The sequence below is a fragment of the Diplotaxodon limnothrissa genome, linkage group LG3 (genome assembly GCF_057381915.1).
Source record: "Diplotaxodon limnothrissa isolate DT_005_m linkage group LG3, D_limnothrissa_male_GT1.1, whole genome shotgun sequence".
Classification (NCBI taxonomy): Eukaryota; Metazoa; Chordata; class Actinopteri; order Cichliformes; family Cichlidae; genus Diplotaxodon; species Diplotaxodon limnothrissa.
Genome location: NC_140598.1, coordinates 53,517,406 through 53,532,186, shown reverse-complemented (window position 1 = coordinate 53,532,186; position 14,781 = coordinate 53,517,406). Strand labels below are relative to the sequence as shown.

Genomic DNA, 14,781 nt, shown 5'->3' with positions numbered 1-14,781 from the left:
TTGGCCCACTACATGACTTTTAAGTAAAATGAATTCACAAAGATCAATTTTCTATCATCATTGCAACAGATAGTAATCATTTTAAATCCATTCCTTTCCTTTATCGATCAGACAATCAAGCGTTCAGTTTTCGGGGATGCTGTGCCGACACTAAACCCAGATCACAGCTCCTCACAAGTCCATTCACACCTGACCCTTCACCTTCTCTCAGTACTCCACTTAAATTCCAGTTCTACACTTGTCCTCCATCTACACCCTGGAAGAGGCCCCAAAGCCATGAGAAAGTGGGAGGGTTTTTTTTTATTTGGAGGGGACCTGCCAGTCAAAGTTAAACACATTGTATATTGGATTAACACCCCCCTCCAACTCTCTACCAATACCCGTGGAAAGTGGGACTGAGAGGTATTAAGGTGATATGATGTTTGATGTTATGAGGTTTCCATGTGCTGGCATGTAAAGGCGTGGGCCTGCCGGCTCCTTCAAAGTCACCCTCTTTCTGTGCTGCCTTTTGTGTTAGCTGAGTGTTGTGTGTCGAGTTCACACAATTCCAAGTTTCTATGCTCGCCTAAAATATTCTCTATCAGTGTGTGTGTGTGTGTGTGTGTGTGTGTGTGTGTGTGTGTGTGTGTGTGTGGTGTTTTCTTGCAAAGGCTGGCCCTCCCTCCCACTTCTACTGTGAGGGGAATTCTGTACCATGTGTCTGTGGTTTTCAGGGAGCTTTCAAAGAAAATAAAGCACTGAGGCCTCGCAGCCCCTCCTTACTTCCCCCCTCCTTTCTTCTTCTTCCCCTCGTTTCCCCTCACTCACTCCCTCCATGTGGCACTTATTGTTTTTTACAGTTTCCACCTCCCCATTTTTAGTCCAGCCAGCCAGCTCCTGAGTGACAGAGCTAATTTCATACGCATCCTATAACCCAGACAAATCCATAATCACAGCAAACAGTCTCTCACGAGTCGGCTGAGAGGGAGAGTGAGAGCTGGGTGGTGTCGGGAGTAGGAAGGGGAGGGAGGGAAAGACAGAGAAAGGCTTTTTGTTTGGCTATGTACACTATGTGAAAGAGGGGGCGGTGAGGAAAAGGAACTGGAAATACATTAGAAAATGGTTGCGTCGGCTGTGGTGTTTGTGGCTCAGATGGCTTCAGATGTCATGTAGTGGATGGACCCACACACATGGATACCATGACTGTGTGTAAACTTACTTTACTGAGTCTGCAGTGATTAACTTTGCCCTAAGGCTCATATATACATGGAGACAAATACAGGAATGTTGTAGGATTAAGAGAAGCATCTTGCATCTGGCTGTAGTCAAAGGTTTTATTGGCTTATTTATGGTTTAATGTGGCTAACTGTAAGGGGGAATAAGGAAAAAAGAGCATAGCTGTTTCTAACCTCTCATGAAAAGTCCTTTCTTAGTCAAGCTTTCTTGACATATCCTTAAGTAGTGTTCAGGAATAGTTAGAAAGGCTTCTTGAAGGACATTCAAAGCTCTTCTTTGGATGTTTCTGCCTTTTGTTCTGTTCTCTATCGTGCTGATCCCACACTGCTTCAATAATCTTGAGGTCCAGACCAATCCATGACTGATAGTTTTCCACTGTGTGTTTTTGCTACCCAGGTATTGGCATCGTGTGCACTGGGATATTTTGGGATCACCGTCGTGCTGAAAAATTAGGCTGAACCCAAAATTTCAAACTTGGACTCATCACTTCCTGTTGCCACTTATTGTCAGTCCAGTTCCTGTGTAATCTGGCATACCTTCACCGTTTCTCTGTTTCCTTTCTGCAAGAATGAGAGCCTGAACAGATCAACAGAGGTGCAAGACGAATATCTCAGGTCCCGCGTCAGGTCATGCTGTTTTTCTTTTTTTCCTATTTCTTAAGGAAGCGCTCCCCCCCCCTTCTGATACGTTTGGACAGATTCAATAAAAGAAATTGGAGCAAATTGGATGGAAAATGAGTGAAAAAGCAGCCAATGTCCAAAGAAAAACAACATTGGAAAGGATTTCAGAAAAGCCTTCAGATGTTTTGCTTGAGAGCACTTTAAAAAACCACATGAAAATCTACCTCCTTGGAAGCAGAATATAAAGAAACGAGGGATGGCTCAAGACTTTTGCACAGTACTGCAATAGAATAAGTGTGAATAATGTTGAGGAATCACTCTTGAAGCATGGAGTAGTGCCCACATCACCGTTCCCACATGTGCTTCTGGAACAAAAGCTTCATCCATGCCCTACATTCATCGAGCTTCCTGTGGACCGCACCATGGAGGAAGTCATAAAGACCGGAAGACTTCCTGTATTGTTGCCAGCATTTAGTGGTACAAAGTGTACATGATGTGCAAGGCCAGAGACTAGTGATGTAAACCTATAAAAATAGATCGCTTAGCCTCATCAAAGGGCCCAAGACGTACATCTGACGGGAGATTTATGCATCTGTTTTCTTTCTGCAGCTTTAAGACCTGTTTTTACTGCGCTCAGCAGATGTGTTGATGCTTTAAAGCAGACTGGAAATCAAACTATTTTAGGAAATGATTTTCACACACACACTCGACGGAGCTTTTAGCATTCTTTCATATATTGAACATCAGATTTCATACCATTCCTTGATTCGTTATAACACTAACTACAACAGCCTTGATTTTACAGAAGCAGACTGTAGTCTAGTACATCATGCAAGCACTCTTTGCTTGCATGCTTAGTGCATGGGATCATTAATGTGCAGTTACATCATTTTTGAGGACTTAAACTGAAGGAATTGTTAACCTGCAACAAACTGAAGTTTCCAAATCCTAGCTTCAATCAAACTGAGCATACACTATATTGCCAAAAGTATTTGCTTGTCCCTCACCCCTTCACGCTTCCTGTTTTTAGTCCATAGGGTTTAATATTATGTTGACCTGGAGGAATGTTTATGGAAATTTTTGATCGTTCTCCCAGAAACGCATTTGTGAGGTCAGATACTGATGTTGGATGAGAAGGTCTGGCTCACAGTTTCTGCTCTAATTCAAACCAAAGGTGTTCTGTCAGGATGAGGTCAGGACTCTGTGCAGGCCAGTCAATGTCTTCCACACCAAACTTGCTGGTCCATGCCATTATGGTCCTTTCTTTGGTGCATTGATGTGCATCCATTCTGGAACAAGAAGAGTCCATCCCCAATCTGCTGGATTACCAAATAGAGAAGCGTGATTCGTCACTGTAAACAACACGTCTCCACTGCTGTAGAGTCCAGTGGTGGCGTACTTTACGCCACTGCATCCGACACTTTGCGTTGCACTTGGTGATGTAATGCTTGGATGCAGCTGCTCGGCCATGGAAACCCATATAAAATAATATAAATATAGTGCATATTGAGGTTCAAAATAGACTCTTGCACTCAAAAATTGCACCATTAAGTAGCTTTTTTTCCCCTCTGTGGTGTCGATCATATCTGCTATCACTGTGGAAGCTCACCGTAGCATTTTTCTCGAGCACTTTAAAGGATTTATGTACTCTGTGAAAAATCTGACACCGCTGGGAACTCCAGACATAAAGCTCATGTGATGTTCCACATAGGGACTCCTGTGGTTATTTAACTGAATTTGTTCACACGATACTCTGCAGGTATTCCTAATGTTTATACAAGCAGGGTTATAGAGTGTATTTGTGCCACTGTGTATGTATTTGTGCATGTAGGTGTGTTTGTGTAACTGCAACACAGATACAGTATGATGAACACATATACAATAACGAGATTATTGGCAGTCAGACACATCAGGTCCACCCGCTGGCTCATGGCCAGCGCACCTCCCTATGACTGAACTTTGTGTCCTCTTGCTTTGGCTCCCATCCACCATCCGTCTTCTGCTCTCTTTCAGTCGTTTGTCTTCGCCAGGGATGCTGTCACCGTAGCCGAGCCTGGCATCATCGCTGGCTGTCGCCACTACTACCAGATGGCCGCTGTGTCCATTCTCTCCTTATGATGCTCTGCATTTCCGCCTTGTCTTATTTAACTGTAATGAGATTAATTTGAATGAGTTTATCTGCTGTGAGGGCCTCAGAGTGCATCACAAAGATGGTTTGCTTCTTCATTTTTAGTTCACTGATTGTGGATTTCTATAGAAACAGGGACATTCTTTGTGACAGTGTTTAAGGTCACTCAGTAAATCAGGAGCATTGCTTGCCTAAGCACTGAATAGGACCAGAGAAATGACTGAAACTATAATGTACTAGACTATTTTGGTAAATGTCGCATTTCTGATGTGTTTCGGCCTTTCAGGCCACACTACAGAAGAAGCTTCTAAAAGTGTCCTTCCAGGGTCAAGATGATCTGCATTTAAATGTGGACAAGGAAAACATCCTAGGCGTGCACCTTTATCTGCTTTTCTGATGTGACTGTACACCGTGTTGTTATTAGTTGGCTTTTTATGGGCCAACATTTCTAAATAGTTATGTTCATAGCGCCACCTGTTGCTTTGGCATGCTCTTGACAGCAATTCTTTTTGAAGATTAAAATTTTCTGACCCACACTCATACAGCTCAGCTCAATGTCTTGTTTATTGCATCCAAAAATGAGGCTACGGCATGTTCACGGATCGAGCCCGAATCAGTACTCAACATTTAGCAAATCACAAATGCACAAACAATTGGAGCACAGATTACAAGTTTTACAGTTTTAACACTTTTGTCCTGCACTTCCACCATCTTGGATGGTTAAGTCAGGGTTAGCGGGGGTGCCTCGACTTTCTGATTTGGAAATCTGACTTGATGGGATGTTCTGGTGGAATAGGCTGACTCAGAAGTTGAGATTTCTGATTTTTGAGTATAAATGGTGTGAAGAATTAGTCATGCCCCTACGGCTACCTGTTAAAATTCCCAACTTTGCAGCACAAATGTATGGAAGCTAGTTCACGCCACAGATTTTTCCTCTTTTTTTCCATCCATAAGTCAGAATTACTTAAATTTATTAAGTAAAATTTTGAGGTACAAACTTTAAGAATTAATTACAAAAATAAATTAAAAATTCAGTTGAGGATGCAAAGTTCTGCTTCACATAACTAAACGCCCCCTTCATAATGATATAGGGGATGCACTTGACCATGTTCGCACTTTCTTACCATTCATTTTGTAAATATGTGTGTATGCACTGGACACATCTTGTTTATGGATTCATTATCCTGGCTCCTGCTTGTGTAAACTTGTGTAGACCCTGGGTGTCAAATGTTAGGCCTGGGGGCCAGAATCAGGCCGGCATGCTGGATGAAAAAATATGAAGGAGGGCATAAATTTGGGACTTTTAACCGTATTTTTACATTTTTAAATGGCCTGTATTCGTATAGCGCTTTACTTAGTCCCTAAGGACCCCAAAGCGCTTTACACTACATTTAGTCATCCACCCATTCACACACACGTTCACACACTGATGATGGCAAGCTACATTGTAGCCACAGCCACCCTGGGGCGCACTGACAGGCGAGGCTGCCGGACACTGGCGCCACCGGGCCCTCTGACCACCAGAGGCAGTAGGCAACGGGTGAAGTGTCTTACCCAAGGACGATTACAAGACGAACTGCCAACTCTTGAGCCACGCTCGCCCACTTTTACAGCTTTTCTTGCAAATAACACAGACAAACACACACACACACATTAATACTACACTAAAGTTGTCAATGATCGGTTTGTTTTCGGTCGTTTCTGTTTTGGCGGCGTCGGGGGGGGGGGGGACTTCTTTGTCTTATATTAACATGTCTCTGATATTAAACGTGTAATCAAACAATTTTAGCTCTTCATAATCAAACACCGAGTTTCACTCGTCTTGCCCACAGTTGTCACAGTTGGCTGACACTTCTGTTTTCAGCTGTATTTTCCAAGACGCATTTACACAAAAAGTGAACTAGCGCCAAAGAGAACTAAAGTGTCAGAAAAAAGCAGCAGTGTAGGTTTCAGTATCCTCAGGTGTGGTTTTAGTGCCTTATTTTAATCTTTGGGGGCTTATGGTTGTCTAAACTAGCCTTAATTTTTATTCATAAAGGGAAGTGAGAGCGTGTGCAGGTGCACGTCTGGTCTCTGCGCGCTCTCATTTCTATTAATTCCTTCTGCCAGCCCGCAATCACACCTGGGCTGGGTTTAGTTACTCATCCATCTGTGGACGAAGACGATACAAGATCCCACACGGGAGCACGGATTTATCGGGCAGAGGAAAGCTTATTTAATAATAAACCCAAGTGCTGAGTGAGAGGGTCGCATTGAATGAGGCAGAGGGAGGCCTTTGAGCGAACACGGTGTTGGTTAAATTCCCGGTCAGACGAGTGATTAACTCCACCGGAGAGCGGCCAAAAAATCCAGTCGACGATCTTATCAATGGAAGTGGCGAATGTGACCAAGACGCCTTTGAAAAACGACCAGGCCATTTTCCTTTCCACAAAACAGCGTGACATCTGCGCTGTGGTCGCAGCCTCATCGAGAGTGTGTGACTCACAAAGTGTGAGAGGCGCATGAGCCCGTCTGTGGCATTTCTCGCAGATGTTCACACTTGCTTCAGACTGTAAATTAAAGCGTCTTCCGCTCGCAGCTCAGTAGCTCCGTTGTTTTTCTGTCATTTTTTCTTTCTTTTCTTTTTACCAAATCATCCCCATTACATCAATCAAAAACCCAGCAGCCAGTCTCAGACACAAAAGAAACCACAAGTCCTTTTAGTCCTTTTGTTGTTTGACTTTTTTTTAATCCTTTCTAGTCAGATTTTGTTTTTCCTCAAGCAATAGAAGTAAAACTGTCTACATCAATGGCAAATCTCACAATATTCCCCATTCAGTACCATCCCTCGGGGGGAACAGGAGGAATACATACAATTCAGAACAGCAGCAGCAGCACCTTCCTGCACATTTAATGAACACATCTACATCCGCTAACAATGCAATGAATGAAATCATACAGCCGACCTTAAAACTGCCTGAGCGTCTCCCAGAAGGAGTTCAGTTCATGATATGTGGGTGTGACAATCGAGTACGTCGCCACGGGCAGCCGAAGTTGTCCAGGCTGCGGGCAGTTTGACAAGGTAAAAACGTTCATTATGAAGCAAGAATAAAACAAAAAAAGAATAAAATCATCAGATGCTCAGAGCTTGAGGGATGGGGGGCTCTTAATGGCAGGATAATAACGACAGGATTGAAAGCAACTGTGTTTGTGCGCTCTTTCTAAACTCCAAAGTACCATCAAGCATTTGCGTTTTGGCTGAAAACTGCTGAGTTACATTATGAGAACATCTCCAAAAATACCATTAGAAGCTTTTCTACTCATTATCGCGTGTTTGCCTGCGAGTCTGGGGTGGGTAAACACGTGAGATTCATGTGTTCATGAGTCTGTTTTTCATTCTTATTCCTCCCCCCTCTCAATTCTGAATGACTATCCTTTATTACCCGCAGTTTCCTACCAATCAAAAAAGCTCAATTGTTACGCTGTCAACCTCAAAAGTCATGTGACCAGAGGGAAAAAGTTCACGAGCATCCCGAGGCAGGCGGGCAAACACGCGAGTCCAAATTTGCAGCTACACACATACATGTGTAATTAGACGTTAAGTTATTTATTATTTTTCTCCTTCTTGCTGCTGTTTCTGTGCGGCGGCCTTTTCTTCCTCTTCGTGCACTTGTATTTTGTTTAAACCCTCCAGTCAGAGTCACACACAAATTCAAGGTTAAAGCATACGCAAATCTTCACAATGCGCAGACAGCGAGGTGAGATATGTCACGGTTTTCCCCTCGCTGCTAAAGAAAACACCAGGGGAGGGAGAACATAAAAGGTTACATTTTTTAACATTTTTTCATCCCCCCCAAAACAAAAACAAAGCAATGTGTCCAGACTTGAGAGCTCAAGGTCACCAGAGGAGAACAGCCGCGATTTTTTTGTGTTTTGGCACTGCTGCGATTTAGTCCTCCATTAAGGTCCAACGCTTATGGGCTCAAAGCCACGGCTATCAGTCAAGTCATCGGATAGATCGCTGCCACACCGCACAAACAGAAAAAGTTTTTTCATGAGAACTGTACAGCCAAAAGAGACCCAAAAACAATAAGAGACAAAAATAGTCAGTATACTCTGATAGGATATCTATATTAGTGCTAGTTGCTAAGAGAGAGATATGACAAACAGGCACTTAAGTTCTAATGCATAGCAGAGATTGAAGCAAGAGCCTAGACAGAAAAGAAGGACTTGGGGCCAAAGCAAAGTGAAAACACCTCTTAAAATGTTTGGTGAACAAACTGCAGTTTTTTTCATACCGATGAAATGAGAACTGATCCCTGCTCAGCTGCTAAAAAGCAGTGTGCTGACGGCTACAAAGCTAGCATCAGCATGGCTATTGATAGGGCCTCTGTCCTCAGCTGTGTGCACTGTATGCTATTTAGCATCCTGAGATGAAGGGGATTAAGTGAGACACAAGTGTCTGGAGCCAGTAGCTCTAATGGGATTGCTTAGCAGTATATTTGGGGAGGGGGGGTCTAACCCTGAGCTGTGGTCAGCAGGACGGCGAATTTACGCCCTGGCACAATGCTAATATGTTAATCTGATCTAGCTGGTTTTAACTAGCTAGCAGGCAACTGTACTCCCTGCTACAAGTGTCTTTTGTTTGAGGCCTGTGCGCTCAATACTTATGGCTCACCGAACAGCGAAAGTATGCAGTGAAGAAGATATCAGGAGCAGAAAAATTTGAATTTTGAAGAGTAAAATCGACGCATAATATTTAACAGTACGCTAACAGCAGCTATGCTAGTATTTCTCACAGTAGAAAGGAAGGCTAGCAGATTGCTAGTACTTTAGGTCTCAGTCAGACAAACCTAGTGGCTTGCTAGCGACCATTTAGCAGCTACTGGTTGCTAGGTTAAAATATTTATTCCTCAACCAGTTGCGAGTCATTGCTAGAGGCTGCTGGCAGTTGCTGTGAAACTGATTGCAAAAGCTCCATACTCAAATGGTTGGAGACTAGTTAGTAACCCCGTTGCAACCACCGTTTTCTAAGGAAAAATGGGTATTACACGACTCTGAAATTGGTCACAAAAAGGTGTTTTTATTGCTGCATCAAAAACATTGTGATTGCTTTGCTTGCTAGAGGCTGCAAGAAGAAATGCTGTCCGCTAACACTTTCCATCTCTTCACCAAGCAACTGTGAAACTGTAAGAAAAAATTGGAAATGGAGAACTGTTTGCCTTCAAAACAGGTTGCAACTTTTGAAACGTGTTGGTTTATGGTTTGCTTGGGAGAGTAAGCGGTGAGTGTTTGCAGACAAGTCTGCATCTTCCTTGCAAACTACAAGTGACTGCAGCAACCTGCTGGCAACCACAGCAATGACAAGAAGGTGCAGTTTTTGGTGCAGTGATTTCCTCTAGCAACAATTCGCTGGGGAATACTAACTTTTTCCCTAGCAACCAGAAGTTGCCAGGAGGTTGCCGACTGGTCTCTAGGCTTGTGGCTCTGAGGACTTAGTGAAATTTCTGCGTTCATGTCATATTTATTGTGTACAATCTCCCCCCCCCGTTTCATTTTATTTCAACATTCCAGTTAGGACTGTCAACATGTTTTTCTTGATTTTACCCATCTTGGAAGACTCACATCAAGGAATATGAACTGAAACCTAAAGACAGTGTCTATAATGTTTTTCAGCCACATACGAGCAACTCTAATCACAAAGCTGACGATCGCTGTGCACACACAGCAAACCTTCAAACCTTCCATACTTTATGACATGAATGCAGTAAAAGCTCACACCAGTGCTCCCCACTTTTGTTTTTAGAACTACATTAAATCAAGCTTGGAAAGAAAAACAACAAAAAACACCCCACAAAGCTTCACTGAAATTCTCTGGAAAATGGCTACAATCTGAAAATGAGGCACTTTTTGAGCAGATGTACAATTCCACACATTTTTCTTTTTCATCAACCGTTGTATTCTTTATAATTGGAGCTCTTCCAATTAGGAAAAAAGAAAAGAAAAAGAAAACACTGTTCTCCATTTTTGTACCCTCCTCTGACGGGTTTCACTCAAGGAATGAGAGCAGCAAATAGCTTTTTAAGAATGTCATTTGGCACACATCCCTGTTGGTTTCCACAACCAACTAGATGAAAGCGAAGAGGAAAAAAAAAAGAAAAGAAGTTTTCCATCAGTCTCTGACAAAGTGCTTGAGGACCGTGTCCGATCCAGCTGCTCTCTCGATGCGATAGGTTGCCACAAAATGAAGAGGCGGAGCCTTTGTTTTCCCCAGGGACGATTCACCGACATCAGCACTCTAGAAGAAAAGCCAGAGAAGAGAGGTTTGATTACAAATCGTATAAACACACCTCAGATATGAAGAAGATGAAAGAAATGTTATGTAAACAAAGTGTCTCCACCTTATCTGGTTAATATGTAATGTGTGATATCAGTTCTGGAACACGCTGACCCTAAAACGAACAACTTGAATACGTAGTGCGGCTAAACGGGCTGGAAGAAAGACTCAGACAGGAAGAAGGAGATAAAGGGAACAGCAGGGGGGAGAAAGTGAGGACACCTATGGCTACAGGCAACTGTGTGTGTGAGAGTGTGTGTGTGCGCACAAGCCCGTACGTGGGAAAACAGAGTTCTAGATCCCATGTTGCATTTTCCTGAGCACATGCCCCAAATGTGAGCACACAGGTATGTGGGAAAATGTCACTGCTGCAGTTATTCAAAATGTCAAGTCTGAAAAGTAGTCATGGCTTCTTTTTCTTTTTTTTCTTTTTTTTTGCGCCGTTGGAAGGATTAGCTGCATAATTCTGCTCCACAGTAGAGACAGCAGCAGAATCACATGACATCCAGAGCCATCTGTCAGTCTTGGGTCCTCTGTGCCGTGTCATGTTAGGTTACCCTGGTCACAGCTTTAGTAGTCAGTGTACAGCGATGATTGCAGTGCAGAAGTGAGCTAAAATTGTTTTTATACAAGGGGGAGTCTGCACCCTCTATCCACTTACTACTACAAATGGTACCACTGGTGCAAAAGAAATTGGTATACGGCTCGAGAAGAATGGCACCACAGCGCTTAGCACTGATGCCACGTATCAGGAACACTGCAGCTCTAGCAGGTCTGTGTATTGTGTGGGTGTGTCTTATGTCATCCAGGTTTGTGATCTGTTAGGGGGGGCGTGTCCTGGGTCTGCCCCAGGGGCCTCCTCCCGGAGGGGCATGCCCAGAACACCTCGCCCAGGAGTCATCCTTATCAGATGCCAGAACCACCTCAGCTGGCTCCTTTTGGTGTGGCGGAGCAGCGGCTCTACTCCGAGCCCCTCGCGGATGGCCAAACTCCTCAACCTATCTCTAAAGGAGACGTCAGCCACCCTTCGAAGGAAGCCCATTTCTGCCGCCGGTACCTGCAATCTCGCTCTTTCGGTCAATACCCAAAGCTTGTGACGATAGGTGAGGGTAGGGACGCAGATTGACTGGTAAATTGAGAGGTTCGCTTTTACGCACAAGCTCTTCGCCACGACGGACCGGTACAGCATCCGCATCATGCAGCCATAGAACCAATCCGTCTGTTGATCTCCCGCTCCCTTTTCCCATCACTCGTGAACAAGACCCCAAGATGCTTAAACTCCTCCAGTTGGGGCAGGAACTCGTCCCTGACCAGGAGTGAGTACTCCACCCTTTTCCAGCTGAGGACCATGGCCTCAGATTTGTATGTTGCATCTGAAATATTTAAGCTGAATAAAGTTTTAAGATAGTAATCATTCAAATGACAATTAAAGCTGGATCTTTAGTTAGCAATTTGCAGTGATGTGGTGGCCTGGAGACGATAGAAACTGAATGAGTTTTTGCAACTTCAAATGACATAGCTGCCGGTGACACGGGAACAAAGACGAGCTTTGCTCAACTTAGAGGAGAGTAGCTGAAGTAACTACCAATGAGAGTAAAAATATAATTGACATGTGACCTGGAAGTAAACTGGTAACTTGTGTTACCTAGGCAACTGGAGCCTGGATTATCAGTATGTGACCGGCCTTAAGATGCAAAGTGATGTGCAAGTTTGCACATTGCAATTTTAACTTATTGTATTTTATGACTATTGCTTCTTTTATTAATTTTGTTCTTTTGTAAGGTGACCTTGGGTTTTTCAAAGGCGCCCTCAAATAAAATGTATTATTATTATTATTAAGTGAACAGCTTCCACTGGGATACAGGTCAAGGATAAGTAGTTCCTCCATTGTTAAAAGTATTTATGTACACAATCTTATCTTTTTCTTCTTTTGTTATTTTTTGATGGAGATCCAATCTCTTTATGGTCACGATTCACCTCTTAGCAGGTTAGCTTGGTTCAAGGCTTAAAACTCTGTGAGGGTTTTCTGAAACCTCAGTGGAGAAAATGGACCAACCAGTCAGGATGCAGGATGAAAAGAATCAGAAAACACTGGCTGACTCAACACTGCACAGTCTGACAGGACTGATGTTGTGCAGTCTGACATTGATTGCATTAGACACATATAACTCGGTTAGATGTGCAATTATTCCTTCAAGATTTCAGTTTTCCCGTGGTGTGTATGGACCTTCAAACCAGATGTCAGGTTGTTGTATTGTGGAGTAGATAACAACCGAGTACAGGCTAACTGCTTTAAAGGTCTTGTGTGTTGTAAATAAACAATGAATGCAAGATGCGAACCACAGCTCCTGCACCTTGTACTGGAAGCACAATTATGACGACCATAAAGGTCAGTAAGTGCCCTCTAAACTGGTTCAGTCAAATGTGGTGACTCACACTGAAGGCACTTAAGCCGCCGAGTGCCAAAATAACCAAAGCACAAGGCTAGTAAAGAGGACAGGCTCAGAGAGAGTTCCCAGTCTCTTTTCTTAAAATTAAAAAAAATTAAAAAATTCCCAGCCTTGCTTGACTCTCTAATTGCAATTGAGGGTACTCTGTATTTACACCCCCTCCCTCTCTCTGTCTTCCCCCCAGCTTGTCTTCTTCCTGGTGCAGTGAGCTATATTTAGCGTGCCTCAGCACATACGGTGCCCACCAGCCAGCCAAGCCGTGACAGCCTAAATCAGAGCGGAGCAGCTCGAAAAGCAGCAACATAACCGAGCTATCCGGCATGAGAATCCAGAGCAGGGTGTCGCTACACGTTCTTGTTAGTGCTGCAGCTCTGCCATGGATACACACATGCAAACTCTGGGAGATGCTGTAATTGCGCAGATGACATTCACTTAATAACGACCTTTCCTCTGCACAGACGTGGCAAATTATACAGGAAAAAAAATGTGAAACAGCTGTCTACACATACAGCCTTTTATACGCGGCTACATGTGCAGTGCTTCCTCTCCTGGTCACACTAATCAGATATCTTATTTTCCCCAGGCTGCCCCATGCCGTCGCCTTGGACGTGTTAATCGATCTCATCCACTTCCTAGCATCGTTTCTCCATCTGTTGGCTAATCAATAGGATAATGACCACGGTGGCGATTGTGTGAGTGTGTGTGGCTCTCTTTCACTATTCTCCCAGACTGTTTAAATCAAGAGGTTAGACAAGGCTATCTGCCTCCGGAGTACAGTGTCTAGCCAATAACTGTTCTCTAGCCGCCTGTGTGTCAGAAAGTGTGTGTGTAATTAGGAGAGTCTGGGTCTATGTGATGTCTCAATCGAGGGCTGGCTAAAATTGAAAGCCACCCTGTTCTCCTGTCGTAAATCGACTGTGTCAGTCTGTCATTTTCATGCCGCCCCGGCTCCCACAAGACACGGAGGCTGCTCCCAGCAACGTGATGTGAGTCACTGAGTGCACTGGTCACTTGGTTTGGTTTAAATCATATTTTATGCTAAAGGAAATTGGCCAGACCCGCGCTAGAGTCCATCATGTGTTTACAATCAATGGAAAGTGGCGCTGGTTGAAAAACAGACTGTACAAAAAGAGCATTGTCAGTGTCACCGTCTTCATGAGAGCAAGACACATGTGCACTAGATGGATCTATGAACTTCACACAGGAACAGATGAATGTAAAATCACCAGAAAGCATCAATGCTCGTCACTGCATCTCATCCTTCTGTGAGCATCTCATAGGTCGCAGAGCAGAAAATGTACAAATCCGTTCTTACTGAATGCCTCGAGCGTGCTGCGATCTCTTTGTGCAAGACAGCAAATTCCTTGCAACTCCAAAAGTAGCCAAGAAGCCACGACCTTTGACCTACACATTGCAAAAAGCCAAGAATATTCTTCTGGAGATCATTAAAGTCTTTTCAAATGAGAGAATCTCTTGAGGGTTTTTCCACGATGGATGCAATTTTTCAAGCCAGCGACTTGAGCTCCCGAAATCCTTCTGCACTGTTATTATACTTGATTCCATTAAATCATCTATCCTGCAGGCAAGGCGAGCAGCTAAGAGGCGAAACGGCGCAACATGAGCCGGGATCCAGCGTCAAAGACAGCTGCGTATACACGGATAGACGAAAACTGGCAGGCTGAACCGACAGGACAGCTCCCGTGTCACCTCATTTTATTTCTTCCAGCGACGCCAGAAAGTCTGTCAGTTATAAGGATTTAATGTTTGCACTCTGACCACAGCGTCTGATTTCACCGTACTTATTTGTTAGTCATGAATTTGGCGCGCATGTGGATGACGGTTTGGTAAAAGTAATACTGCAACCAAAATCTTCCTCTGAGCATCTAATGCTTGGCTCGTGGGGGCTTCAGAGGTGGGTGTGGGAAAATATAAATACATAAAAAAATCTGAAAATGGCTTCTTCATTGTGGGTGGCAGCTGCAACCAGCTCGTCTTACAAGAACTGCTAAAGATACTACAGTTGCCATTTTAAACATTCAATGCAAGCACACT

The 14,781-nt window shown here is 43.7% G+C and overlaps 1 protein-coding gene across 1 annotated transcript in view; it reads right to left on the bottom strand.

The window, feature by feature from the left end:
* Window positions 1-6,673: 6,673 nt before the first annotated feature.
* The window catches only part of LOC146636556 (insulin receptor substrate 1-B), a 59,435-nt gene continuing 51,327 nt past the window's right edge, over window positions 6,674-14,781 (bottom strand). Inside the window, exon 4 of the mRNA XM_085349573.1 lies at window positions 6,674-10,240. Within this exon, the coding sequence (XP_085205699.1) occupies window positions 10,233-10,240 (8 nt within the window). The 3' untranslated portion in view covers window positions 6,674-10,232. The remainder of the gene's footprint in view (window positions 10,241-14,781) is intronic.